This window comes from Perissodus microlepis, chromosome 23 (assembly GCF_051167445.1).
Source record: "Perissodus microlepis isolate ML-2025 ecotype Zambia chromosome 23, ASM5116744v1, whole genome shotgun sequence".
Lineage (NCBI taxonomy): Eukaryota > Metazoa > Chordata > Actinopteri > Cichliformes > Cichlidae > Perissodus > Perissodus microlepis.
In genome coordinates this window covers 40,689,179-40,715,563 of record NC_140482.1, presented here as the reverse complement: position 1 = coordinate 40,715,563, position 26,385 = coordinate 40,689,179, and the positions used below count along the sequence as shown (strand labels likewise).

The 26,385-nt window shown below is 40.7% G+C and overlaps 2 protein-coding genes across 4 annotated transcripts in view; one reads left to right on the top strand and one right to left on the bottom strand.

Moving 5' to 3' along the window:
- Positions 1–11,381: 11,381 nt before the first annotated feature.
- Positions 11,382–14,699, top strand: dio1 (iodothyronine deiodinase 1). Its single transcript, XM_084920352.1, has 4 exons — positions 11,382–12,171; positions 12,246–12,389; positions 12,689–12,888; positions 13,596–14,699. The coding sequence occupies exons 1-4, from the start codon at positions 11,835–11,837 to the stop codon at positions 13,659–13,661; spliced, it is 747 nt and encodes a 248-aa protein (XP_084776478.1). The 5' UTR covers positions 11,382–11,834; the 3' UTR covers positions 13,662–14,699.
- A 2,208-nt stretch (positions 14,700–16,907) lies between these two features.
- ssbp3b (single stranded DNA binding protein 3b) overlaps positions 16,908–26,385 on the bottom strand; it is a 27,807-nt gene continuing 18,329 nt past the window's right edge. For 2 of the 3 annotated variants that reach the window (XM_084920350.1, XM_084920349.1), the window contains exons 5-18: positions 24,480–24,569; positions 23,307–23,381; positions 23,018–23,080; positions 22,873–22,936; positions 22,688–22,761; positions 22,402–22,466; positions 22,260–22,308; positions 21,950–21,985; positions 21,794–21,848; positions 21,643–21,707; positions 19,537–19,615; positions 19,344–19,372; positions 19,155–19,256; positions 16,908–19,013 (exon numbers count right to left, since the gene is read on the bottom strand). In XM_084920350.1, coding sequence (XP_084776476.1) covers positions 18,984–19,013; positions 19,155–19,256; positions 19,344–19,372; positions 19,537–19,615; positions 21,643–21,707; positions 21,794–21,848; positions 21,950–21,985; positions 22,260–22,308; positions 22,402–22,466; positions 22,688–22,761; positions 22,873–22,936; positions 23,018–23,080; positions 23,307–23,381; positions 24,480–24,569 — 876 coding nt within the window. In that variant the 3' untranslated portion in view covers positions 16,908–18,983. The remainder of the gene's footprint in view (positions 19,014–19,154; positions 19,257–19,343; positions 19,373–19,536; positions 19,616–21,642; positions 21,708–21,793; positions 21,849–21,949; positions 21,986–22,259; positions 22,309–22,401; positions 22,467–22,687; positions 22,762–22,872; positions 22,937–23,017; positions 23,081–23,306; positions 23,382–24,479; positions 24,570–26,385) is intronic. The other variant, XM_084920351.1, reaches the window with a different exon arrangement.

Genomic DNA, 26,385 nt, shown 5'->3' with positions numbered 1-26,385 from the left:
CATTCAATACAATCCACCCCTCACAACTCATCAGGAAACTGACAGACCTGGGCATCAGTTCCCTCATCTGCAAATGGTTACTGGACTTCCTGACCAACCGCCCCCAACATGTCCGGCTGGATAACCACTGCTCATCTACCATCACAATGAACACCGGTGTACCACAAGGCTGTGTGATGAGCCCCTTCCTCTACTCCCTCTTCACCCACGACTGCAGACCTGCTGATGGTTCCAACACCATCATTAAGTTTGCAGATGACACCACGGTGATTGGCCTCATCAGTGACAACGATGAGGCCGCCTACAGGGAGAAGGTGGATCGTCTGGCTGAGTGGTGCGACACAAACAACCTGCTGCTTAACACCGAGAAGACCAAGGAGCTCATCGTGGACTACAGGAGGAATGTTGACCCACATCCACCCATCCACATTAAGGGGACGGCTGTGGAGCGTGTGAGCAGCTTCAAGTTCCTGGGAGTCCACATCTCCGAGGATCTCACCTGGACGACCAACTGCTCCAAGCTGGTCAAGAAGGCTCACCAGCGCCTCTTCTTCTTGAGGACTCTGAGGAAGAACCACCTGTCCTCAGACATCCTGGTGAACTTCTATCATTGCACCATCGAGAGCATCCTGACCAACTGTATAACAGTCTGGCACGGGAACTGCTCTGCCTCGGACCGGAAGGCGTTGCAGAGGGTCGTGAAAACTGCCCAGCGCATCGCCGGAGCACCACTTCCTGCCATAAAAGACATCTACAGGAAGCGGTGTCTGAAAAGGGCTGGGAAAATCATCAGAGACCCCAGTCACCCATCACATGGACTCTTCACCCTCCTGCCCTCTGGGAGGCGCTACAGGAGCCTCCGGACTAAGACCACCAGGTACCGGAACAGCTTCTTCCCCACAGCTGTCAGACTCCTGAACTCTGCCTCCTGACATCTGACCCACGTTAACACATGGACTGAACATACACACACCCACAATGGACAACTGTACCCTCAAACACACAATAACAACATGGACTGAACCACCACTCACAACCACTAGCACTTTATATAGATACTGTAGAAATTATCCACATATCTAATTTATCTTAACTGCACTACTGTATAGCTCTGTAAATAATCATTCTGTACACACGATAATTTTTAACCCTACAACTGTTTACAACTTGCATAGTTGCCATTTCTGTATAACTGTATATCTCTGATTTCAGTAATGTTATTTATTTGATATTCTGTATAGTTTTTCATATTTATATCCTGTTCATAGCCTGTACATAGCTTGTACTCACTACAGCCTGTACATACCTATAGTTATAGAATATTCACAACATACTTCATACCGTGTACATTATAACATACCATAATAGACCCATTTCTGTAATATACTTACATATCTATATTATTGCTAATATATATTGTAATATATCTATATCACTAAAGCACTTCTGGATGGATGCAAACTGCATTTCGTTGCCCTGTACCTGTGCATGTGCAATGACAATAAAGTTGAATTCTATTCTATTCTATTCTAAATTAAAACATAAAGAACCTGTTTTGTGTGGGCTGCTCGATACCATGAAGCAAGACCTCTGAACATCTGTTTTTACACACACACACACACACACACACACACACACACACATATCCAAGCAAACAGTGTTTTATGTGCTGTCGTCTAAAATATTATAAAATTGCCTAAAAGAGAAATGTTTAAAACTTCTATACAGATCCTGTGCAGCTGCAAAGCAAAAATAAAAAACTCCCTCCAGGCAGAAGCGGCCATTTTTGTATGTGGGGAAAACCCCCACAAAAACAGAGGGGACAGGCTGGCACCAGAACACCACGGATGTGCCCCGAGATGAGTGTGAAAATGTGATTATCAACAAGCCCACCTGGGCTTCAGGTAGGCCGCACGCTTGTCCAGAGTTCACTTTGTCTTCAAGCGTTTTAATTTAAAACATAAACTGAGGCCTACCCCAAGCTAAAAGAAGGCAGATTATGTTCTCAGATAAAGCAAGCAATGAGGGCGAAGCAGAGAAAGTACCTGCACAATACATTCACATAAATCAAAATGGAATTTCTTTGAGGACACAAACATCTGGGGAGTAAACAGCTGTTTCAATACCTAATCACAGATTGTGCTCGTAAGGTATAATTAACTAAAAGGCTAGAGAGATGAAAGGACGCCAAGCTGATACCAGGCCTCGGTCACATGAGTGGAGATGTGGACATGCAATAAAGATCTGGCACTTCATATATTAAACTGATTAGAGGCTGTGTTCACCCCAGAAAGCTCCCAGAAATTTGGGCAAATGTCTGCTGTGAAGTTTTTAGTCAAACCAAATTGCAGGTCAGTTTAAAGCGCAAAATTGTGCAAGTAGTCCAAACTAAACCGTTCTTGAGATGCAGAAATGTTGTCACACACACAAAAATCAGACGATTGTGCCTCCAAACAAATTGCACTTACAAATGCTTGTGACATAAATGATGAAAACGGTAGCTGCAAAGTTGAGACTGAACAGTGTTACAGTTAAAATGATAAGCCAGCCATTCAGCTGACTCATTGGTGATTGCAGGTTTCATTATAGAAGAATTTCAAGGAGAAGACAGACGGCAGGGAGTCAGAAACGGGGGATGGAAATGCAAGATGTTGAGGACAACTTATAAGCCCAGGCGTCAGGTGTGAACAACAACAATAACTGGGCTGCATTTAGGTGTACAGATCACATGACCATCAAAAGAGCAGTGTAGGGGAGCTCACAAAGAGCTTTATGGACACAAACTGGGAGAGGTGGCACGCTCAGCTGACCAGTAGAATACCACACTAGACTTTCCTCCAGGAGCGTTGAGGACCCTGTTGTGGGTGCGAGGCTTGGGTCCCAGATGAGGCTCGTGGTTCTTCAGCTAAGTGTCATCAGGAAATGAGGAAGGCGTGGGCTCAGGCTCCGAGGGTGCCGAGACAGCAGCCGCAGTGGCAGCGGGTGGCTCTTCCTTGACTGGTGCATCGGCTGGGGGTGTTGTTTCTTCTTTCGCCTCAGGCTGGCCGGCTTTGGCTTCAGGAGCTTGAGGAACTGAAGCAAACACGCTGACATGTGATATCAAATTGGACACAGCCACCGTGACCTCACCCCCGGTTATTGCACTCTGTGTTGTGTGTAGTGTGATGGACACCACCATGTTGATTTTTTTGGATCCAGAAGTGATCATAATTAGACAAGAGCATGGAGTACCAATTTATCATCTAAAGCCAGAAAGCTTGAGTTTATGTAAGACACCACAAGCCCTGCCATTTTCAAGTCCCGTTCACTAACAGAGGAGGGTTAAATCACATATTTGTTACATTTAAGATCAAAGTGGAAATAATAAGCGTTTTTAAAAAAATGCAGGACGGAGGACAATTTATTGAGACTATCGCACATTTTTATTGTTTGTATGGAGCTATATGCAGTAAAGCAGAGAAAATGCACAAATGACAACATAAAAAGACCGAAAATCTGTTTTGTTTTTCCCCTCTTATTAACTGACTCATTAACTAACTTCCTAAACAACTAAATGCCATGTTGCCATATCGATTAGTCGACATTGCGCATTTTTCCACCAATAGGAAAGGGTGGGGGGGTTTTTTGTTTGTTTTTGCTCACAGGCAGAGAGTGCTTTCGAGCGCTTTCCTTCTAAAATGCAGCTTTTACCGTTTCTACACGATATCTATAGATATATAAATAAACAGTATTCAGAAAACAACAAACATTGCATATATTTTTTATCACAACTCTGGTTTTAACACAATTTAAAAACTGGTATAAAGTCCACACGTTCTGTCTGTCCTGCTCACATCTCCAATGGTTTTACACGGTGTCATTAACGTGGTTTCACGCCACATCAGCTATGCCGCTTTGCTAGCTAAAACACCGGTGTCGGCACATAAGGACGCTGTCATAGCCTGTGAACGACGTTGATTAGTTGTGCATCACTGGCTGGAGCAGCTAGTCACCGGTCACTACTGACTCACACTGCAAAACAGAATAAATTAACGTATTTATTTTAATTTCAATTCAGGTTAGATTTTTTTTGTGCACAACGCAGATTTTCTGTGTGCGGAGACCGTGCCAACAGTGCGCGCAGGTTAGAGGGAACATTGTTTATCAACCAACCTTGAGGAAGCAGGCAGAGTTGTTGTTCGAATGTGTTGTTTAAAAAACAACAAGGCAAGAAACGAATTACCACAGAACGTGACGTTGTCACAGAACGTGGTGATGTCATAGTGACAGTCCTTTCATCCTTTGATGTTCAAGTCCTTAAATAGAGGAAACCTGTCAAAGGGAATTCATTAAGCTATCGTTTTGTTGGAGTGACACAGCACATAAAAAGCAGAAATGAGTTCGAAACCTAACAAAGACAGAGATGGTTTCTTGAAAACAATGGTTAAGAAAAGTGAAAAAGAAAAAGAAACATATGCCAGACAGTTCGACCAAAGACTGCGTCCAATGATCGACGAGGTTGAAAAGCTTAAAACAGAGCTTGAATACTTCAAAAAACGGGATGCGGTCAATAAGAAACGGATCGAGGATCTAACCAAAGAAAACCATGAACTTTTGCAGAATAATAAGATGCTGGGTTCGGTCTTGGATGACAGGACAAATATCACAGACAGGTTAAACTCCATAAACGATGACCACGAAGCTCTCGTAAAGTTCCGCGCAGAGACGGAGAAAACTCTGGCTGAACTTAAAGAAAAACACGAGGGAGAAGTCGAAGTCCTACAAGGACTTCTGGAAACAGAAAGAGAAAAGGTGGCGCGTCAGGAATTTCACAACAGCCAAGTTGTTGAATTATTATTGAAGCGCCACAAACAGGAAACAAATAATATGCAGCAATTTTACATCGAAAATACAAAAAAACTCCAAGACAAAGCAAATGCTGCAGAAGCAAAGTTAGAAGAGGTCATACAAATGTATGACAATCAAATAGAAGATCTTGAGAGACGACTAGAAACTAGTACAAGTGTGACCGTCAATGCCGTTAAAGAACGCGAGGAGGAACGTCGATCCTCGCAGCATTGGATTGAGGGTCTTGTGACACGTAATACAAAGTTACAGGACGAAAATGACTCAATGGACAAAACCGTGAAAGAATTAACGGGCGAAAAAGATCAAATGGGCAAAGTAATAGACGCCCAAAAGAGCCAGAATATGGAGATCAAACGGAAATGTCAGAGGAATATTAGGGCTCTGGCCTTGGAAAAGAAAATGAAGGCTATGGTCGAAAATGAAGTTGATTCTTTGAAAAAGAAAAATGAAGAACTAAAAAGGGCCCTAAGCACAGAGCAGGAAAACCACAGAAAGACAGCAGTGGACAGGTATAAAGTAAAAACGGCACACAAGCAGGCACTGGCTGAAAAGGTGGCGCTCGAAGACAAACTGCGCTCCACAATAAAGCAACGGGAAAGATTTATAACCAAAGTGAATTGTCTGGAGAAGAAAGAGCGCTACTTCCAAGAGGAATTGTACCAGTGCGTTTTGTCCTTTGAAAAGGCATTTCCACATGCAGGTCACTTCAGAGAAAAAGAAAAGGTGGGATATTACTGGTCATTTTTCTTATTCAGATTAGGCCTTATTTCTGTACCATTATTTAATTCCACTGGCTTTAAGTTTTTTTTTTTTCGCGGTCTTTCGTCAGTTGCCGCCTTTTCTCTCCCTGGTGTTTGAGAACGTGGAGGACAAAAGGATACCAAAGAATCGAAAACTATGACAAAGCTAAATACTGAAAGTTTGATAAGTTTTCATCAATGATTATTTTAGTAACTTTCTATAGTTGTCCTAAACGGTGCAAATGGTAAATGGCCTGTATTTGTATAGCGCTTTTACTAGTCCCTCAGGGGGAGAAGCATAACATCTTTAGCTAGCAGGTAGAACTGGGTTAATTTACTGTCATTGTCTTTGGCAAACATAATTAAAAGTTAATTACTAAACTCTTACTGCCTATATTCTACTCAATAAAGTTCATCTTTTCTTATTCTGTTTTCATTCCGCCATTGTGTCTCTACAGTTTTTGAATTTACATACTGTAACGTACACGGCAGTTTTTTTCTGTACTTCTGCAACCTTTTCTTAGGTTTTCCTATAAGGTATTTGTAATTAATTAACATGAAATTTCCCCTTGTGGGACTAATAAAGGTATCTTATCTTATCTTAAAAAAAATTATTCTTTTTTTGGCTTTACTGGATTCCCACTCAGGTTACTCGGCCATTATGCACTACCCAGTAAACAAAATGGCTGAACAGTATCTTAAATGTTTGAACATGAGCTAATCATGCCATGTCACGTAATATTCATGTGCAGTGTAGCAAGCTCACCTTATAGGGGTGTAAAACATGAGGCGTATGAGGTGATTGTTTAAATTACAGCAGTAGATGCCTGCAGCTGAAACGGTTTTCTGATCTGAACCTGAACCTACTGGTCACGTTTACGGTAATGTTACCAGATATGCATTGTACTATAGGAAAACTGTGGTGGATCAGTGTGCAAAAAGCCCCCAAAAGAAACACACAGCTTCTTTAGCTCAAACACTGTCTGATCTCTCTCTTAGATACTGTGCTGTTCCATCTAGTTATTGGTTACTGAGAAATGTTTGGTTATTAATTTATTAAGAGAGTGCAGCTGTTCAGATCACATGGTGAAGTAGGAAAATGCAGAACATGTTACTATAGCTAAATGCTGTGTAAAATACTAGTAATAAATCTAACTCCCATTTATGGCTTTTACTACTGTGGGGCTAAATAAAAAATTACAGACATAATGAAATCTGCTACAATTACAAAGCTTAAGTTTAAAAGAATTATTATTTATTAAGCATTTTTTTTTGCTCTTTTTTTTATTCTTTTTGCTAATAATGGACTCAATTTTATTATCAAGTTCAAAGACCTATTAAACTTTTAAACCATTAAATCCAGGAAATTAAATGCTCGTAAATGTACGAGACCCTCTTTATTTGTTGCTAACAATGAAAGTTTCATAGAAGATTCCATAGGAACTGCTTGGGGTCATTTTTGACCCCACTTGTGGAAGAGTGGGGTAGTGATAGAAAAACTGCATTTTTTTTTTTTTTAAGGTAATGAAAAAATAAATAAAAATAGAAATGGCTCCATGTTACAAACATATTTTATGAGGAGTACCTGGAATATGAATATATTACAACTTTTCATTTTAAAGATTTTGAAGAAAAACAACCCGTGGGGTCATTTTTGACCCCACGTGTGCATCTAAGGGTTAAAAGGAAAAAGCTGAAAATTTAAATAGTTAAAAGTTGAAATGTAAATAGTTGGTTTTTGTATTATTATATTTTATGTGGAGTGAATAAATAAAATTATATTTATGGTGCCTGCTAGAGACAAAACACGTAAAAATTCCAAAACACGTAAAAACTCCATAGCACGTACAAAGGCTGTGTAATTTTGTAGATAATGTCATTGCCCTATGCTCACTGTCGGCAGGTGCAGAAATGAGGTTTTGCCAGGACACTGCTGTCACTAGCACAACAACAGTGGCCTCAATGGAGACAGAGACAGCTCCTGAACTTGCACAGACCTCTAACACAGTTGACCGCAACACGGAAATGCCAGTTGATATTTCACAGGAAACAACAGACAACTTGCACAGCACAGCAGAAGATTGCCCTGGTGCCAGACTTATCACTAATATCCAAAATACCAACAATGTCAAGGTTATTCAATTTAACATCTTTAAAAAACCTGGAGTTCAGTTTAATACGAAAAAACAATTGTCATGCCCAATACTCCAATAGACAAGAAAGATCGTGATGACACTCGGGCTGTAGGAGAGGGAATGGGGTCTTTCAAGCAGTCACACTTCAACTGTGTAACTCCCTCGTCCAGCAGTCTAATGTTAGAAGAGCTTTTAGGTAAATTGTTTCTGTTGTTATTATTATTATTCTTATCATCATTATTATATATTTTATTAATTATATTTTTATTGTGATGTTGATTTGGGTGACAATTATTTGACAAATATTATATATTAATTTTCTAAACATATTAACCATCCCTATGCTTAAAAAACTATTAAAAATATTTTTTTTCTTTTAAACTTGTGTATTGTTTGACTTTTAAAATGTTTGTATCAGGTGTTAAATTATTTTTTAAATAAAGTTGTTTTTAATGTGAGCGGCTCCTATTGGCTCGTTTAAAAAGAGGGAGGAGCAGATTGCACCGCCTAGCGTCTAGTCTTCGCGGTCTTTCGTCAGTTGCCGCCTTTTCTCTCCCTGGTGTTTGAGAACGTGGAGGACAAAAGCATACCAAAGAATCGAAAACTATGACAAAGCTAAATACTGAAAGTTTGATAAGTTTTCATCAATGATTATTTTAGTAACTTTCTATAGTTGTCCTAAACGGTATAAATGGTAAATGGCCTGTATTTGTATAGCGCTTTTACTAGTCCCTCAGGGGGAGAAGCATAACATCTTTAGCTAGCAGGTAGAACTGGGTTAATTTACTGTCATTGTCTTTGGCAAACATAATTAAAAGTTAATTACTAAACTCTTACTGCCTATATTCTACTCAATAAAGTTCATCTTTTCTTATTCTGTTTTCATTCCGCCATTGTGTCTCTACAGTTTTTGAATTTACATACTGTAACGTACACGGCAGTTTTTTTTCTGTACTTCTGCAACCTTTTCTTAGGTTTTCCTATAAGGTATTTGTAATTAATTAACATGAAATTTCCCCTTGTGGGACTAATAAAGGTATCTTATCTTATCTTAAAAAAAATTATTCTTTTTTTGGCTTTACTGGATTCCCACTCAGGTTACTCGGCCATTATGCACTACCCAGTAAACAAAATGGCTGAACAGTATCTTAAATGTTTGAACATGAGCTAATCATGCCATGTCACGTAATATTCATGTGCAGTGTAGCAAGCTCACCTTATAGGGGTGTAAAACATGAGGCGTATGAGGTGATTGTTTAAATTACAGCAGTAGATGCCTGCAGCTGAAACGGTTTTCTGATCTGAACCTGAACCTACTGGTCACGTTTACGGTAATGTTACCAGATATGCGTTGTACTATAGGAAAACTGTGGTGGATCAGTGTGCAAAAAGCCCCCAAAAGAAACACACAGCTTCTTTAGCTCAAACACTGTCTGATCTCTCTCTTAGATACTGTGCTGTTCCATCTAGTTATTGGTTACTGAGAAATGTTTGGTTATTAATTTATTAAGAGAGTGCAGCTGTTCAGATCACATGGTGAAGTAGGAAAATGCAGAACATGTTACTATAGCTAAATGCTGTGTAAAATACTAGTAATAAATCTAACTCCCATTTATGGCTTTTACTACTGTGGGGCTAAATAAAAAATTACAGACATAATGAAATCTGCTACAATTACAAAGCTTAAGTTTAAAACAATTATTATTTATTAAGCATTTTTTTTTGCTCTTTTTTTTATTCTTTTTGCTAATAATGGACTCAATTTTATTATCAAGTTCAAAGACCTATTAAACTTTTAAACCATTAAATCCAGGAAATTAAATGCTCGTAAATGTACGAGACCCTCTTTATTTGTTGCTAACAATGAAAGTTTCATAGAAGATTCCATAGGAACTGCTTGGGGTCATTTTTGACCCCACTTGTGGAAGAGTGGGGTAGTGATAGAAAAACTGCATTTTTTTTTTTTTTAAGGTAATGAAAAAATAAATAAAAATAGAAATGGCTTCATGTTACAAACATATTTTATGAGGAGTACTTGGAATATGAATATATTACAACTTTTCATTTTAAAGATTTTGAAGAAAAACAACCCGTGGGGTCATTTTTGACCCCACGTGTGCATCTAAGGGTTAAAAGGAAAAAGCTGAAAATTTAAATAGTTAAAAGTTGAAATGTAAATAGTTGGTTTTTGTATTATATGATTTATTTATTAGATTTTATGTGGAGTGAATAAATAAAAGTATATTTATGGTGCCTGCTAGAGACAAAGCACGTAAAAATTCCAAAACACGTAAAAACTCCATAGCACGTACAAAGGCTGTGTAATTTTTAAAAGTTTAAAAGTCACAGTTGTTGGACAAAATAAATGTGAAAAATGTTGTTTTGTGTACCCTCGTGATTTTTGAAATGGTTTTATTTACAAACTTGTTTTTGTTTGCGGTCAGCTTTAATATATTTGGTGTCGTATTGGCCGTCTGATAAATTGATTTTGTGACTGTTTTGCTACATGGGGCCCACCCAGTGCCAGAAATTAGCCAATTCAAACTAGAAGTAAGATGCAACTACAGAACCCACTGATAATGCCATTCCAACTTTTTAGCTCATGTTGTACCCACAAAAAACTTGAAAGATGGGGCCCGGGTTGATTTCTATGTACTTTGCCTAGTTGGGGCCCATTTAGTTCCCAGATTTTACCAATATAACACCGAGATGGGCATATAAAATGGGGCCATTATGGAACCCGCGGACAATCCCACTTAAAACCCACTTTTTAGTCTTTGTGGTGCCCACATGGTACCCACAAAAAATTTGAAAGATGGGGCCCGGGGGGGTTTCTGTGTACTTTGCCCAGTTGGGGCCCATTTAGTTCCCAGATTTTACCAACATAACACCTATATGGGCATTTAACATGGGGCCATTACGGAACCTGAGGACAATCCTATATGGGGCCCATTTTTCAGCCCATTTCCAAACCATATGGGCCCCACATATAAATGTTGGCTGGGCTCTGCTACTGTTCTATCAAAATTTTAAACAAATATCCTCATATGTGTCTCTTACTTTTCTTAAAAACAAAATTAAGGCAAAAAAAAATATGCCCAAATATCAAAGAGAAATTAAAAATGCATGCTGTGGAAGAGTTTGGGTCTTAGGAGGTTAAAGGACAAGCAGATCTTAATATAGTTTCAATTGGAAGTTGCATGAAATTCACGTGTTTAGGTGTATTTTTTTATTGCATATTAGACAGTTTTAGATATACTTAGTCTTATTCCTTCATCTGTGGCCTTGGCGTTAAATGTCTTGGCAGCAAGAAAAGAACAAATATAAAAATACAGGTCAAACCAGCAAGCTTTTTTGTAAGCTACTTACAAATCTTAAGGGTTATAATGTCAACAAGTAATGCTCTCTGTTTTAGGATTATGTTGCTGTACAAAGGTCCACAGAACGTCATTAGCGATAAATTAAACATTGAGCTAAAAAAAATCATCAGTGTTTCCTGCTGCCGGGCAGAAAGTTTTCAAAGCATCGTTTTGGAGCAAACTTTTGTGTTATGAAATGAAATGTTGATTTTATGTCTTGATGACCTACAATTATAATTAAAGTTAATCTTACTATAATAAACCAAATATCAGTTTGTCCGTGAACTCCTCTTACGCGCCTACGGTCATGTTGCCAAGCAACCACTTACTAGCAGGACCTAAAACAGGACGTCGGCTAATTTTAAGACAGTCGTACTCATTTATATCTTCTACTTATTTGTATAAACGAGAGCTACCAGCCTTTTTTGATTTGGCTTTGATTTGATGTTTCTTCATAGTGGGAAATATTGAAGAAAATTAGCTCCCAACTACGCTATGGGATGTTTAGCAAGATGAAAACGCGGATATTAATATGTAATCAACAGAAAGCGTATTAAAGCGCAGAACAACAACTGTTACCGTCGTGTAAATGGAAGGTTTTTTTTCTGTTGGTAAAATGAACGATCTGACACGAAAGACCGTGAAGGCAGCAGAGTGGGAGGGAGCCTGACCAACAATTTTAAACGAGCGATACAAAGAGTTCCGCTGGAGACGCCTTGAAACACGGGACATACCACCGGCAAGCTGCTACCATGTTTCTGCAAAAAATTCTGCTTTATTTGTCGACAGCATGTATGTTTTGCTACATGTTGGGACTGTTTCTCATGCTGGCGATATTGCAGTTTTTCTCTCCAAGCCTTGTGAAGAAGTTCATACTTCGCATGGGTGAAAAGATCACCATGACCCAGAATCCAAGGTTTAACTATGAAGATTGGGGTCTGACATTTATGTCCTTGGCATTTATTAAAACTGCTTCTTTTCACATGTGGCTGTCTCTCGGAGAAGAGACGTTTGTGGGAGGAGAAGCTCCAGACTCACCTGTGGTCACTATGGACCGCGAGAAAACCAGCATCTCCAAGTATTTAAAAGGTGCGTTAAAGAAACCCAGACTCATCTGCGTTTATGCAATGCTTCTTTGCGCCAACATTGCCGTTTCTCTGCAGGCAACAGAGCGCTTGTGCTGAGTTTTGGGAGTTGCACCTGACCCCCGTTTATGTATAAACTTGATGAGTTCAAGCAACTCGTCAAGGACTTCAGCGATGTAGCCGACTTTCTTGTGATCTACATCGCAGAGGCTCATTCAACAGGTGAGTACAAGTTGTTTGCAGAACCTGAAATCTGTGGGTGGAGACATGTGGCCAAAATATCACCAAGCAAGAAAGTGAAGTTGTTTTTTTTTTCTTTAAGATCTGAATTCTGCTGATGAATGTTTAGTTTCATCAGCTTGAAACTGAACCCAGGAGATGCAGATCTGTGATTGGCTATTGGACGTTTGTAATCCAGTTAGCATTCATTATCTCTATGAACACACGAACTACTTATATGCTTTCTGTTTATATTGTTCTGGTGCAATCATGTGAAAATGCACTCTCGGTTTCACTTGCAGATGGTTGGGCCTTTAAGAACAACTATGACATCAACCAGCACCAGAGCCTGGAGGACAGGCTGTCTGCGGCACAGGTCCTGGTTCAGAGTGAACCCCTGTGTCCTGTGGTTGTGGATGAAATGACTGATGTCACCACCATAAAGTACGGAGCTCTGCCTGAGAGGCTTTACATTCTGCAGGCTGGGAAAGTGCTCTACAAGGTAAGACAGGTGCAAAAACTGGCAATTTCTTGAATAGTTTCTTTCCGAGCTACTAATTGATGAGTTGTTTTTAGAGAGCAACAAGGGCAAATTCTTTCACTTTCCACTCACTGCTTCTCTCACGCAATTTGAAGCCATACCAGCATTATGGGCGTGAGTGCAATCTGCACTATCTCAACACACGCTATCGCGTGTGGTGCAGGAGTTAAAGAAGCATACACAAGGGCACATTTTTGGCACTGAACCAGGCTCATGGCAGCTGGACCAGATATGTAGTTTAGATCAGCGGTCCCCAACCTTTTTTGCGCCACGGACCGGTTTATGACAATATTTTCATGGACCGGCCTTTAAGGTGTCGCGGATAAATACAACAAAATAAAACTAGTACCGGTACCAAAAAAAGAAGGTTTATTCATAACACACGTGAAAAGACCCAGGAAAACCGAGTAAACGATAAAAACGATAACAAAATAACGCTGAAAACCGATAAAAACCCTGAAAACCATACATTTCACACCTGAGCCTCAACTCTCGTGGCCCGGTACCAAACGACTCACGGACCGGTACCGGTCCGAGGCCCGGGGGTTGGGGACCGCTGGTTTAGATGACAAAAACCTGTTTCTGGTCCTCTCGTTTGAATTAAATTAGTATCTTTATAATAAAGTGTAATTAATTATGGTTTTAACATTTGTTACTATGTTCCTCAGGGAGGGAAAGGGCCTTGGGGCTTCAACCCAGCGGAGGTGCGATCCTTCTTGGAGAAGATAAAATAAGAAACTCTGTGCTTATATGAATAAAGGTTTCTTCTTATTAAGGGGTGGGTTTTATCTACATTCTAACCAGTATACATTACTTATATAGTGGGGGGATTTTACAATCAGGCTCTCATGCAGTCTTAAAAAAGATATCAGCCTCTGAGCTTGAACTCTCCTCTCAGTGTTTATTAATGACGGCTGCAGATTAAACTTTGGACTCTGGAGCCGGATGCATTCAAACACAGGGAGACAGTCCACTCAGCGGTTGTGATAAAACGGCGCATACAGGAGATGTAATTTGTGTGAGCATGCATGTGTTTTGTGTCCATATTCTCTGGCCTTTTTGGTTGCGTGGTGGGTTTATTATGGCGCAGGTTTGTCTGCATTGTAACTGTAATTCCACTACATCAGCATGTAGTCCTACTGTCAGTCGTTCACATTAATCACAAAAGGTGTAGAAATGGTGTGTAACCTTTCTGTAGTCTTAAACGAGATGTCAGCCTCTGAGCTTGCAACCCCCTCTCTGTGTTTCTTAGTGACGGCTACAGATTAAACCTCTGGTCTCTGGAGCCAGATGCATTGAAACGCAGGGAGACGGCCAACCTCAGTCATGTCATGTTCCTTGTATCACAGACTAGACAGCAGATGTAGTTTGCTTCCATATGTGTTTTGCTTATGTTGCCTAGCTTCTTCAGTTAAAATCCCTGAAGATTTAAGGCACTGAAAGTTTTCCCATTTTCAGTGTCAGTTATCAAGTGCACACTTATGAATTCTCCACAGTTTCAACAGCTGGCTACTATTTACATGACAATGCCAGTCAAAACCTCTTTTAGCTGGAAGTCTTTGAACTAAGTAGGTTAATTTATTATTGGACACTTATTGATTTGAATATTCTTGGATGTGAAGTCATCTGGTAGCACCTCAACATAAGAGTACTCACTTTGTCAAAGTAAGTCATAAAAACAGACATGCAGCAGCACCGTATGCTAGCCACTTTGTGTTTGTTGTCACTGTGACTCACGCTTGACCCATTAAAAGAGAATGATTGTTGCAAAGCTCGAGTTCTCCATTATTACATAATGTCTCTGCGTAGAAAAAAAAAATGCTTTCAGAGTTTTAATACCAACAACGAGCAGATTTCTTCCACATGAGAATCTGCCTGTTGTTTGCTGTCTTGTCTGGAAATGATAAACCTTCTGCACTGTGTGTGGATTGTAAAGTTCAGATTCCTTAATATCTAACTGTGTTATCTGCACATCAGATGATTTTGGCACCCAGTGTCCATCTTACATAATTTAATCTAATGAGGGTTCTTATCTTGGTGTAGTTGGTGAAAGGGCACAAGATAGCTTACAAGTATTTTGATAAAATTTTGTATTGGAGAAAAGAATCTGATTTTAATTTCAATCCAAGCATTAATAATTTGTTGTTTAACTGACTTCTTTTACTTGCCAGAATACTTTATGAAACAACACAAACACTAGTGCTAATGTGAGCAATAATAAAAGCAAAACTGAAATGAAATAAGTTTTGCTATTCTGTTTTTTTTTTTTTTTTTTTTTTAAATCCTGTTTTTACAAGTATATGACACAGATATGTTTTGAACAAAGGCTGCAGCTTTCATAACATTTCTTGTGTGACTGGAGTTGGAGGGTAGGTTTGGCTGCTGCCCAGTCAGGTCACATCCTGTGGAGGCTAGCCAGCAGCAGCTTAGCCTCATTTCCCATTGTTAGACAGGAACCACAACACTGTAGGATCCTCCCAACGATGAACTTTTGTCAGGATTCAGGTCTAATCATAAAGTTTAACCAAACCATGGATGTGCAGTATGTGTGTCAAAGCCAAGGGCATTTGCAAAACATTGTGTGTATTGAAGCCCACTAGAGGGCAACATAAAGACATGGAGGGGGAAAAAAACCCGATCATGCTCAAGTGAGTCATATATTAAGATAACAGATGCATCATTCAAGGAAAGTGAAGGACATTTAATAGAATAAAAACGTTTCATCAAGCGTTTGTAGATTCCAAGTGCTGCTCTTCTGGCCTTTACTTGTTTTAAAATTCTTAAGCTGCAAGTAAAAACATTTACAAGATGGAAGTGCAATGAAAATGAGTCACCATGTGATTGTAACAGCAGTTTGATGTCAAAAGCAAAGTGTGCTTGTCCTCCAAGTTTAGGGGAAAGCTGTACTTGGCAACTCCCGGAGCTTTCAGTGGCTCCGACTGCCTCCTCCAGCAGGTGGCAATAAATAGATCCCGGCTAAAATAAACACAGACGTCTAAAACGAAACTATAAAGACCCTTTGGAGCCACTCACCATTACGCCGTGAAACGAAGCTTGACGATCTCCCAGCAAAGGGCAAGTTGTGTGTTGAAAACTGTTGAAGGTAAATTCTTATATGGTGGTAAATGGCGTGAAGGTGGCTGTTTGCAGCTTAAATGTACTCTTACTGTACTGACAGTCATGAATTAATCCAAAGGATAAACATTCATGATGCGACGTAAAGCTACTGACATAACTTTAGTCTTTAAGGTTACATCGTCCAAATAACTCGGTGTATCTAAAATGATTCCTTTGAGGCCTCCACAATCTCAGCTGCTCTTCAAGTGTTTCTTTGGCTGTGATTGTTTTATGCAGAGTAAAGATTTGTTGCCATACAGTGTAGACTGACGGCAATCCCCACTGCAAACCACAGTTACACAGTTCAAAGAAAATGTAAAATATTTCCTCCTACATGCGCCTTTTAAACTGTGTTATTTCTGCTACATGGAACAAACTGTAACAGAACTGAGCTGGTGACTGTCCCAAACCCACTGATGTCAACAGCTGAAACGATTTGTCCCTCATCTTTCATGCACAGCCGTTGAGCCAGAGCTGCAGTTTCCTTTGAGTCAAAGGCTCCCTCTGGATTTCCTCTTGTTGTTCTGGTACCTGTTGACTACAGCACCCTCTAGCTTTAGTGAAAGCACCGATTAGCGAAGCCACCACTGGTCTGGTGAGGTCTGTGCACTGACTGCAAGCAAGATGTGATGACAACTCCATTTTAAAGACACAGGACGTTAATCTCTGCTAGTAATCTTGGCATTTTTGATAAATAGAAGGTACACAAGTGGTAAATACAGCACTTACAGTTCAACACTTTTTGTGGATAACTCATTTTCTAATGTAAGCGTTTATTTGTCCACAGCTTCAGCAGTATCTTCAAACCTGAGTTACTCTAATATTAATGTACGGTGAAAACAAAAACAGCCCACACGGTGAGATAAGTTATTGTAAAATTATATTAACAAGCAATCTTTCCTCAATTTGAAATAAAAAAATATCAGCAAATAAAGGCAACATAGGACAGATGTGTATAATGCATAATGTTCACAGGGAAAAAAATGAAACAAAAATTCTCATCACATTTACAAGACTGCGGCTAAGTTTATAATGATGCCTACTAGAATCAGTTTAGAAAGCTTTGACTAACTGAATAACTGGGGCAATATATGTAGTCAAAGTTTGTATCAAAATATAAAAAAATATGCGGATGGGCAAGAGACGGGCAGGACCAAAGGGACGACCAGTGATACAGGAAGGAAGTATTAACCAGTACGTGTGAGAGATTAAAATGGGCAACTCATCCATATATCCATCAACCAAATTGGAAGTAACACAGAAGGCTACGACGATGAAGCGCACAGAGTGTTAAGCACAGGCAGGTAAAGAGATATACACCACATCTTAAAGCAGGTGTCCACATAGAGAAGAGCAGCACTAGGTAGTATGTTGTACACAGATTCTCAGCACTCATGCACTCACTTTTTATGCCAAAGTCTGGCTTCCCTTGACAGCACGCGGCAGCAGTCCAGCTGTTTAAACAGCCAAGAGTGGCAGAGTAGCAAACTGTCAACAACAAAGCCCCTTTCAGACATGCAGTCCTTTTCCATTAATCTGACAGCACCCGCGAACGCGTCGGCTTCGCACCCGAACGGGCGCCCCGGTCACTTTTCTGCAAAGATTGCGACGGAAACCTTGAACTAGGTCCGACCTAGCACTGTCAACTTGGCACAAGTCTGAATGCATTAACCGATGCACAGGATTATGACTGCCCACAGCTCTCGTCCATCTTTGATGCAGAGATTGCCCCAAACAGCAATAAAATATGACATGACATTTTATCTCATCGGAAGCTATTTTTCATTTTCAGTAAGGTGAAAACGTCGCTCTCTAATGCAGTGCATATTCCCCATGCAGAAGAGAGAGTCTGTGTTCAAAGGGCAGGGGCAGCTGTGGCAGAACGCACACACACACACGCACGCGCGCACACACACACACACACACACACACACACACACAGACCCTGATCTTGGTAAAAATGTCACATCGAGTTAAACGTTCAACAGTGTGGCTACACTTCACTAGATGCCTAATGCTCACTGCCACGAATGCGACAATTCTTTTGCACATATGGTGAATATCTCACATACCGTGGCTCTCTTTGCAACTGTCATGGTTACGTCTGAATAAAGCTGCGAGGAACACTGATGTAAAAGTGACCAAAGCCTAACAGAATGCCATCGCTTTGAGGGACTGATGAAGGCGGCAATGTTAAAAATCCCATGTCTGAAAAGGGCTTGAGAGACTGATCGATCTGGATCAATGTGACACTGTAACAACACCGCTGCAAAAGGCTGTCACAATAAAAGCCATATTCTTTCACATCGTTTCCATTTTTAAGTCTCTTTAAATAGAAAGGTGGGCATTGGGCAGAGTAATACATTAGTCAGAAAGGTGGCCACAGAGTAAAAGACAAATCCTCAGTCCTGTGTGAACCCATTTCTGTGACACTGTATGCATGGCGATAAGTAAAATGACAAGACAGAGACTTTCCAAGCTCACAATGCGTATGCAAACTCTCCAGTGTTTTAAGTGACAAAAGCAGATATTTCCTGCACATCTTGCACCACAAAGCAATCATTAAAAAGTACAAGAGGTAAACTTCCAACCTTTTTCTCTTCGCACTAGGATTAAAGAGGCTGAGAGGACTGAGCGGGGTCAGGAGGTTCTGCAAAGAACATAAAACGTGTCATTTATGCATTTCAGTAGCTGGTTTTCTCACACAGGGGTTGTGATAAATGGTGTAATTGTCCTTCATTTTGAGCAAGGAGCAGTAGTTTGCCAGCCATTTAGATTTTTTTGTTTTGTTTTTGTCCCCCAATCAGCATTCTGGCGTTAGTGTGGAACCAAAATGGTGCCTGTCCCTGATTTGGTGCTGATGTGTTTGGCCATGTCCTACAGTGACTTCAGATCCTCGGAATGATGGCAAATCGGGTAGGGTGAAGAGGGGGAGGGGGTCACACACTCATCGTCATGGTTGGAGAGTACTATGGAAACACACACGCAAGAAAAGGAAGCTTTAAAACACATCCATGTGTTACTATAGTTTACAGTTTGCTTTATGTCCTAACTTGTGTCTCCGGCTTCATCACGGTGGAGCTACAGCTACAAACACTCTGACGACTTACGTTCTCGCTCTGAAAGGAGTGGAGGAAGTTTCCACTCAGCTCCCCGTCATCCCTCGGGGTCCCGGGAGGATTGCTAATGCCACTTAAATTGTTTGGGGAATTCTAGTAACGAAGAGGACGAAGTTACCAGTTTAGTTTATCTGGGTTGAAAAGATAAGCAACATGGCTGCATTGGGGTTGTTTTTTTACCTTGTTCATTCCATCCATATCACCAGAACCTGAAAATTAAACCATGTGTGAAACAATTAAAACAATGTTCATGAGCCCATTTTATACAGTGAGTTCAGATAATAACAAGAACGTGCTGTCTTTAACCGGTGGGGATGCAATCCAAACACTTCACTGCTGTGTTGGTTTAATGCACTGTGGTGAGTAGTGTTACCTAGTGATCCATTCATGTGGTGTGGTTCCATCCCAGCCATGGCTCCCAGGGGTCCATCAGAGCCTGGGCCCATAGGGAACTAGGGGAAGGAGGGGGGGTAGTGGCATGAACACTTATCACAGCTCCGTAGTGGAGTTGCCGTACGATTAGTTAACTACCAAAATTTAAACTACCAAACTTAAAGTAAAGTGAATAAAAGTGCAAGCTGCCTGAAACCCACTTACTAAAGATTATAACAGTGCATTTATTTATTTATGCCATTATAAGATCAGCCTCACGTTCTGCTTGAAGTCTTTGTCTGATTCTTTCATTACCACGAGTGTAGGTGAAACAGTAGCTCCAATATCACATATCACAGTATAACAAGTGCTTTGCTTCTCTGCTGTGTATTCTTTGGTAAACAGTGACAGCGTGCTCTAGAAAGACCAGAATTACTAGTGTTTTACGTTAAGCGTGATGTCATGCAATAGGAAGTGGCATTTCCCACACAAACCCACACATTCAATGAGTCAATCTGAGGCTGTAAAAAGATACTTCTGGTGTCTTCTGTGGTAGTTTTACTCCCTTCATCAGCAGCATGAAGCAAAGTTATTATAGTTAACTTTAACTAAATTAATGAAACATTGTAGCTTTCTTTGTAACAAATTGGGAAAATGTATTAACACAACCTTCCTAATGACTCTTTGGAGCGTGTTTATTGAGAGTTCTGGTGGTTTCTACATGGCTATGATTTAAGTGCCTCCATATAGTGTTGCATATTTGTTGTTGTTTTGCGTAATCTGATTTTCCTCAAAATTTCCCATGGAAAACACCCACCTTATCTGACTATAATACACAAACCTCTGGCTGTGTGTGTGTGCTTGTTTCTTTGTCCTCACACTCCTCTCAGACCACCAGGGGTTGAGCAATCCAGCATCTTAGGCCCCTTGAAGGGTCTCATCTATATCAGATATCGTGACGTCTTTGTGTTTCCTGGCAACTACCTAGTAACGTGCTAAAAAGCGCCCATTTTAGCATTTATGCATCTATAATGCCTTATAAAAGCATCATATCAGTTTGTATTTAATAATAACATCTAATTCCCCCCCCCAAAAAATGCATGGATAAAAAAAACTATACATGTTTAGCAATCGCCTAGCAACAGAACTATATCTACCACCACATTTTCTACTTTTTACAGTTTACCAGCACCACAAACAGGACAACATTACTGTAGCAAAACTAGTAAAAACTTTGTAACTTTGCTGTAAAAACTTACAAAATTAAAAACTAACCAGAAAATAAATAATTATAATAACAAAGCTCAGGTTTATGTGTCTACAGGTCTTTCCATCTGCACTCACACAGCCACACAGGCAGTTTGATGGTGTACAGTTACAACAGGTTCGTACCTTTATCACATGGTTGACACAAGAATAACGTAAAGAATTTGTGTAATGAAAAGAGATAAATTTCAGTACAGCGGTCCCTCGTTTATCGCGGCAGTTACGTTCTAAAAATAACCCGCGATAGGTGAAATCTACGAAGTAGCCAACTTTATTTTTTTTACAATTATTATAGATGTTTTAAGGCTGTATAACTTCACTACACACTTTATACACTTTTCTCAGACAGGTACGAACATTTTCACATTTTTCTCTCAAAGTTCAAACCTTGGTAGAAAAATAAGTCCAGTATTATAGAATGAAACCTGAGGCACCCGCGGTTGCCTTTGACAGGGCAAAACGTTTCATCAACATTGTTGTGTTTGTTGGGGAGAAAACATACAAACATACAGCGCAGCACTTCACAGTCGCACTGCAAGCGATCGAAGATTTATGTGAATTCGACAAGCGAATGCATTCTGTACTGTACAGGAGACGCGGCACGAGATTGATTGACAATTATCCAAAAAAAAAAAAAAAGAAAGAAAGAAAGAAAGAAAGAAAGAAAAGAAAAAAAACGCACAAAAAAAAAAAAAAAAAAAAATCAGCGAAACAGCGAGGCCGTGAAACCGCGTTACAGCGAGGGACCACTGTAATGTGTTTTGTCTGTAACGTTATGCTAAATATATTATTACTTCTGATGAAATCAGCAGTTCAGTTAAAGAAATAAAACAGAACTCACATTATTTCGGTTGCCAGGTCCAGTGTTGATCATGGTGTATAAATTGTCACCAGAGTTGTTTGAGTCTGACGGGGAAAAAGTGTAAACGTACATTCGTGGATAGCACAAGAAAAGGCTAAAGTTTAGCAGCTTAAGTCAAAGAAGCACTAACCTGCGGGGCTGGGCATGATGGGAGTGCCAGGAGGCCCTCCACCTCCAGATGCCCCCTTTGGAGAATGAAACAAAATAAAAAATGCATTAAATGTTATCCTCCTATGCTGTCATTTCTGTAGTGTGTGAGGGTTAAGACATCAGGATGTGTTCTCACCCCATATGCACCAGGAGAGGGTGATGAGTAAGGCATCTGAAACCAAAGACATAAACATTACAGACCAGAAATGGGAGCACAAACCCTTTCTGTACCCCAAACTGTCATCATTCATCATTTGATCGTCCTAATACCATTATGGCTGTCTGTCCAACTGTCTGTGGAAACCATGATACATAATACTACAATTACATCCCACCCCACAGTAGAACCTTGCAGACCTCTGCAGCTCAGAGAGGAGATCTGGTTGCAAAGAATGAGCATTTCTCTGGGCTTATGTGTGAATTTGTGTGCCTGCATTTCTACTCACAGAGTTGGCATTGTTGGGATTGGGCCATGGCCGACCCGTTCCTGGGCCCCTACATAAGAACGCAAATGGAAATCTTGGTAAAATGTTGCACTTGATTTAAAATACATTTCAGACAATACTTAGAAATAAACAGGAGGCTCACATGTTCACTCCTGGCATGCCAGGACCCATGGTGTTGTGTGGAGGCCTCATCCCACCACCAAAGTTCTGAGAAAACAAACAAAAATCAGCTTCAAATCTGAAACCACAGGGTAAAAATAAAAAGTCTTGTAAACCTACTACTGACACATCTGTTAACACTGTCAAAATGCTTTTGGTTTGGATTTGGTTGGCAAAACGAATACCTTCCTATCACAAGAACTAATAGGGTAAAAACCACTGATTCATCAAGGCAGTGATGATTGATTCTGTATAAGTAAGCAGCCTACCTGAGGGCCAGGCCCCATAGGTCCCATTCCTCGAGGGCCACTCATTCTCTGCATTGGCCCCAAGTTAGGATGACCTGAAGAGTAAAGGCATTCAAGATATAATATAATAATAATTATAAATGAAAATAATTCCACACTGATGCATGATGTGCAGATGCATGTCATTAAAGTGAAATGACACACACCTTGTGGCCGTGTGGGGTCCATGTTGGGTAGCATGGGATGAGGACCTGGTCCTCCGCCGGGTGGCTAGTAGAAAAAACTTAAATATGAAAATTGCAGTTTGAAATTCACACGATTCTGTGGTGGGTGGGTGTGCAGGATCCCTACCTGGCTGGCCATCCGGATGGGTGGACCTCTTGGGCCTCCAGCAAAGCGAGGCGACATGAAAGACTACAACACAAACATACATTTAAATAAAGATTTGACAAATGTCTCTTAAAATGTACACCGTTTCTAGGTTTCATGTTGTGTGAATACTGAAAGCAGCATAAAGCTTTAAGCTGAAACAAATGCCAAAGCATGAAGCATCAGCACTGAGAACCAGCCTTGCCACATGACTGCACATAGCAAAACCGGTGAAAAAGAAAGAGAGAATGAGAGAGAAAGGCAGCGTTACCTGACTGTGAGGTCCCATCATACTGTTAGGGGGAGGAGGCTGAGGGTGAGGAGAGCCCTGGGGACCAGGAGGACCCTGTGGCATCACATAAAATGAAGAGGCAAAGAGGACGATACAGGAGGGACAGTGGGGAGGATGAGACGAGAGAGTAGAGGGAGCGAGAAACCAAAGTGACAAAAGAGGGACAGACAGAGAAGCAGGGTTACTGCAGGGCAGAGGACAGTTGGAGTGCAAGAACCGAAGTGTGGCGCAAAAAAAATAAAAAATGTACAAAATATAAAACTCTTGTTCATGTACCAAACAGTAAGAGTGTGAGACTGAGCAGAGAACAACAAGCAAATGACAGCCTTGAGTGACAGAAAGAGAAAGATGGAGAGGATGTGCGCTCTTTTGCCTGTCAGTCAAGACATTAAGAAGCGTGCTACATGCAGCATGTTATCACTGCTAATTTTCCTGAATTAACAGCATCAATTAAGCTCTATGCAATTAGCTTTATAAAAACACTAAACACCGGCACTGTGTCACTAATGTTGCTGAACTGACAGAGAGAGGGGTCTAATTGAGCCTCCTCAAATTGCTCCTGGTAGGGAAAGTATGAGTGTATGGATGCACTGATGGATAAACCTCAAAATTTCTATTCTGAGAATAACACGATCACATAATCACTCACAGCTTTGTGGCTTCTGCTTTATAATAAATTGCTGGATGTGTTGTGAATAGTTTGGTCTAGTAGAGACAGAGGTTTACAACTTTATGTCACCCGTAACGAGTCGGTTCCACACAGCTGCCTGTGATAAGTTTATCTTCATGAGATATTGATTTACAGAAGGTGCTGCACCTTTCGATTTCTCCATTAGGAGAAAATGGCCTGGCCACACCTTCCTGTTTACAGCACAAGAGGGGTCCAGACAGACAGCACCGCTGTGATGTTTGCTACTAGCTCGCCGAGTACACGGAGCACAACAAAGGGAAAAGCGGCACAGATACCAGTGTGAGACCTACATCTTCACAACACATGAAAAGCTCTACAAGCATCAAAATAATCCCTCCGACCCCCACAGGAAAATAATATTTTAGATTTTTATATGAAACAATAGTTGACATGATATATCATTTGATATATCAAAAAGGGGGGGGTATTGCAGACAATACGAGCGTAGTTTATGGACTGACCTGGAAAAAGGCAGGTGGCATTGGGCCCCCTGGCATGCCATCACCAGGGGGCATCCCTCCCATCACGGGGCTGGGAGCTGCTGCTGCACTCTGACAAAGAAGAAAACAGGAGAACGAGTCAAGCTGCTGAGTTATGCTTTCAGTCTTTTTTTCTAACAACACCGCCCCACAACAAATCCAAGGAGCAGGAGGAAACTCTCGGCAGACGTCACTTTTTAACAAGAAAAGCTCATGTGAGAAATTGGACAGTGGCTGAATCTGAGCTGATCTCAGCTGTAATGGGTTAATGGACAAAAATCTTACCCAACTCTGTGAATAAAGTTTCATGCATTTCCTTTTTAAACCTAATTCAACCAACTGTCACCCACCCACACACCCCTGCCCTCAATAATATATTAATGGGGTCCTTATTGAGGTCTGATCCCTGCTGATTCAGAATCCAGTGGATCAGATAAGCATCAGTGGGATGCAGTGAGTCAGTGGCTCCAAAGTGCTGCTGCACAGCAGGGGCGAGCTGGGCCGATTTCCTGCTCAAACCGCAGCCCTAATTCACTAATGTGCCATTTGCTTCGGTCACACGCTCCTAATTGACTGAGTTTTTCTTCCCTGTAGCTGAAGCAATCTGAGATGGGCTAATGTCTCCAGAGCTGTGGGCTTTAGCTTCCGAAGAACAGACACCAAGTGAGAGAAGAACATTCAGTCATATTTTTTTAATGCGTAGCTCATTCAGTGAAGTGTAGGCAACTAGGCACTGACGCTACAAGAAGGGATGCATCAGCATCCACACTCACATATAGCTCTCGATGCCCAGAGCCTTACAGACATCGCTGGTCAATATCCAACACGCTCCCTTTTATCGACTGCACCTTCCCTAATTATATCTGCTCAGGCTGCCACTGCAGGGCCACTGTGAAATACCTCAGCAGGGAGAGAAGTGAGGCCACAGTGAAAAGTCACATCTCATCAGGCTTCTTCACCGCCAGGACGCAGGCAGCATAAATTCCACTTCTCTACTGAGCGGCGTGGAAAACTCAGCATGGTGTGAGACTGAGAAATCGTCAAGCGTTCATAGGATCTGGGGTTCCCTTAGATAGTCTACTGCTGCATAAAGGCAAGCACAAATTAGTGAAGATATCAGTTGCTCTTCAGTTTACTGATATGCTTCTTCCCTCGTCTTGAGCAGTTACTCACTACTCGGCCCACTCAATTAGACGGGTTTCCTGTCAGAGTTTGAATAGAAACCCGAAGGCCAGTATTAAAAATAATACTCTGAGAAATCACTGCATAATATAAATTTACAAATGTACAAATAACTTCTAAGAATTAGAGCTAACCTAACTGCTAAAGCCTTTCATGGGCACTAGGTAACAATTATTAAAAATATCCGAACATTAAATATACGTAAGTACCATATTAAATGATACGATGCTGTAAACATCCATACTGAGGATGTTTAACATAAGCACTAATATACTCTATGTGGTAAAAGCCAGAGAAACCTACTTTAAAAACGAAAACCAATAAAAACTCACGACTCTACATTCAAACAAGTTGGAGCAGTAAGGCTGGTTTTAATCCCCCCCCCTGTCGACAGTAGAGACTTTCACTTCAGTAAATCTTCATTGTCTCTGGTCATTTACGCTCACAAAGGCAACACTTTGTATGAGCCTGTGTCCACAGTAAAACCTTAAAAACACAGCATTTTAACAGTGCTGTGAAGGAAGGTGTGGCACTTTCCTTTATCCAGGATCAAAACAGTAAAATGAATCCATGTTAATTTAATTTGGCAGATCATATTTTTCACAATGCACAGATCGACTCCTGCACCAGAGCTTTTGGTAAGACTTGCGGGTTGATCAGTGATGCCGAGCTTTAGCTTATGAATCTGCACATATATCAGTTCTTT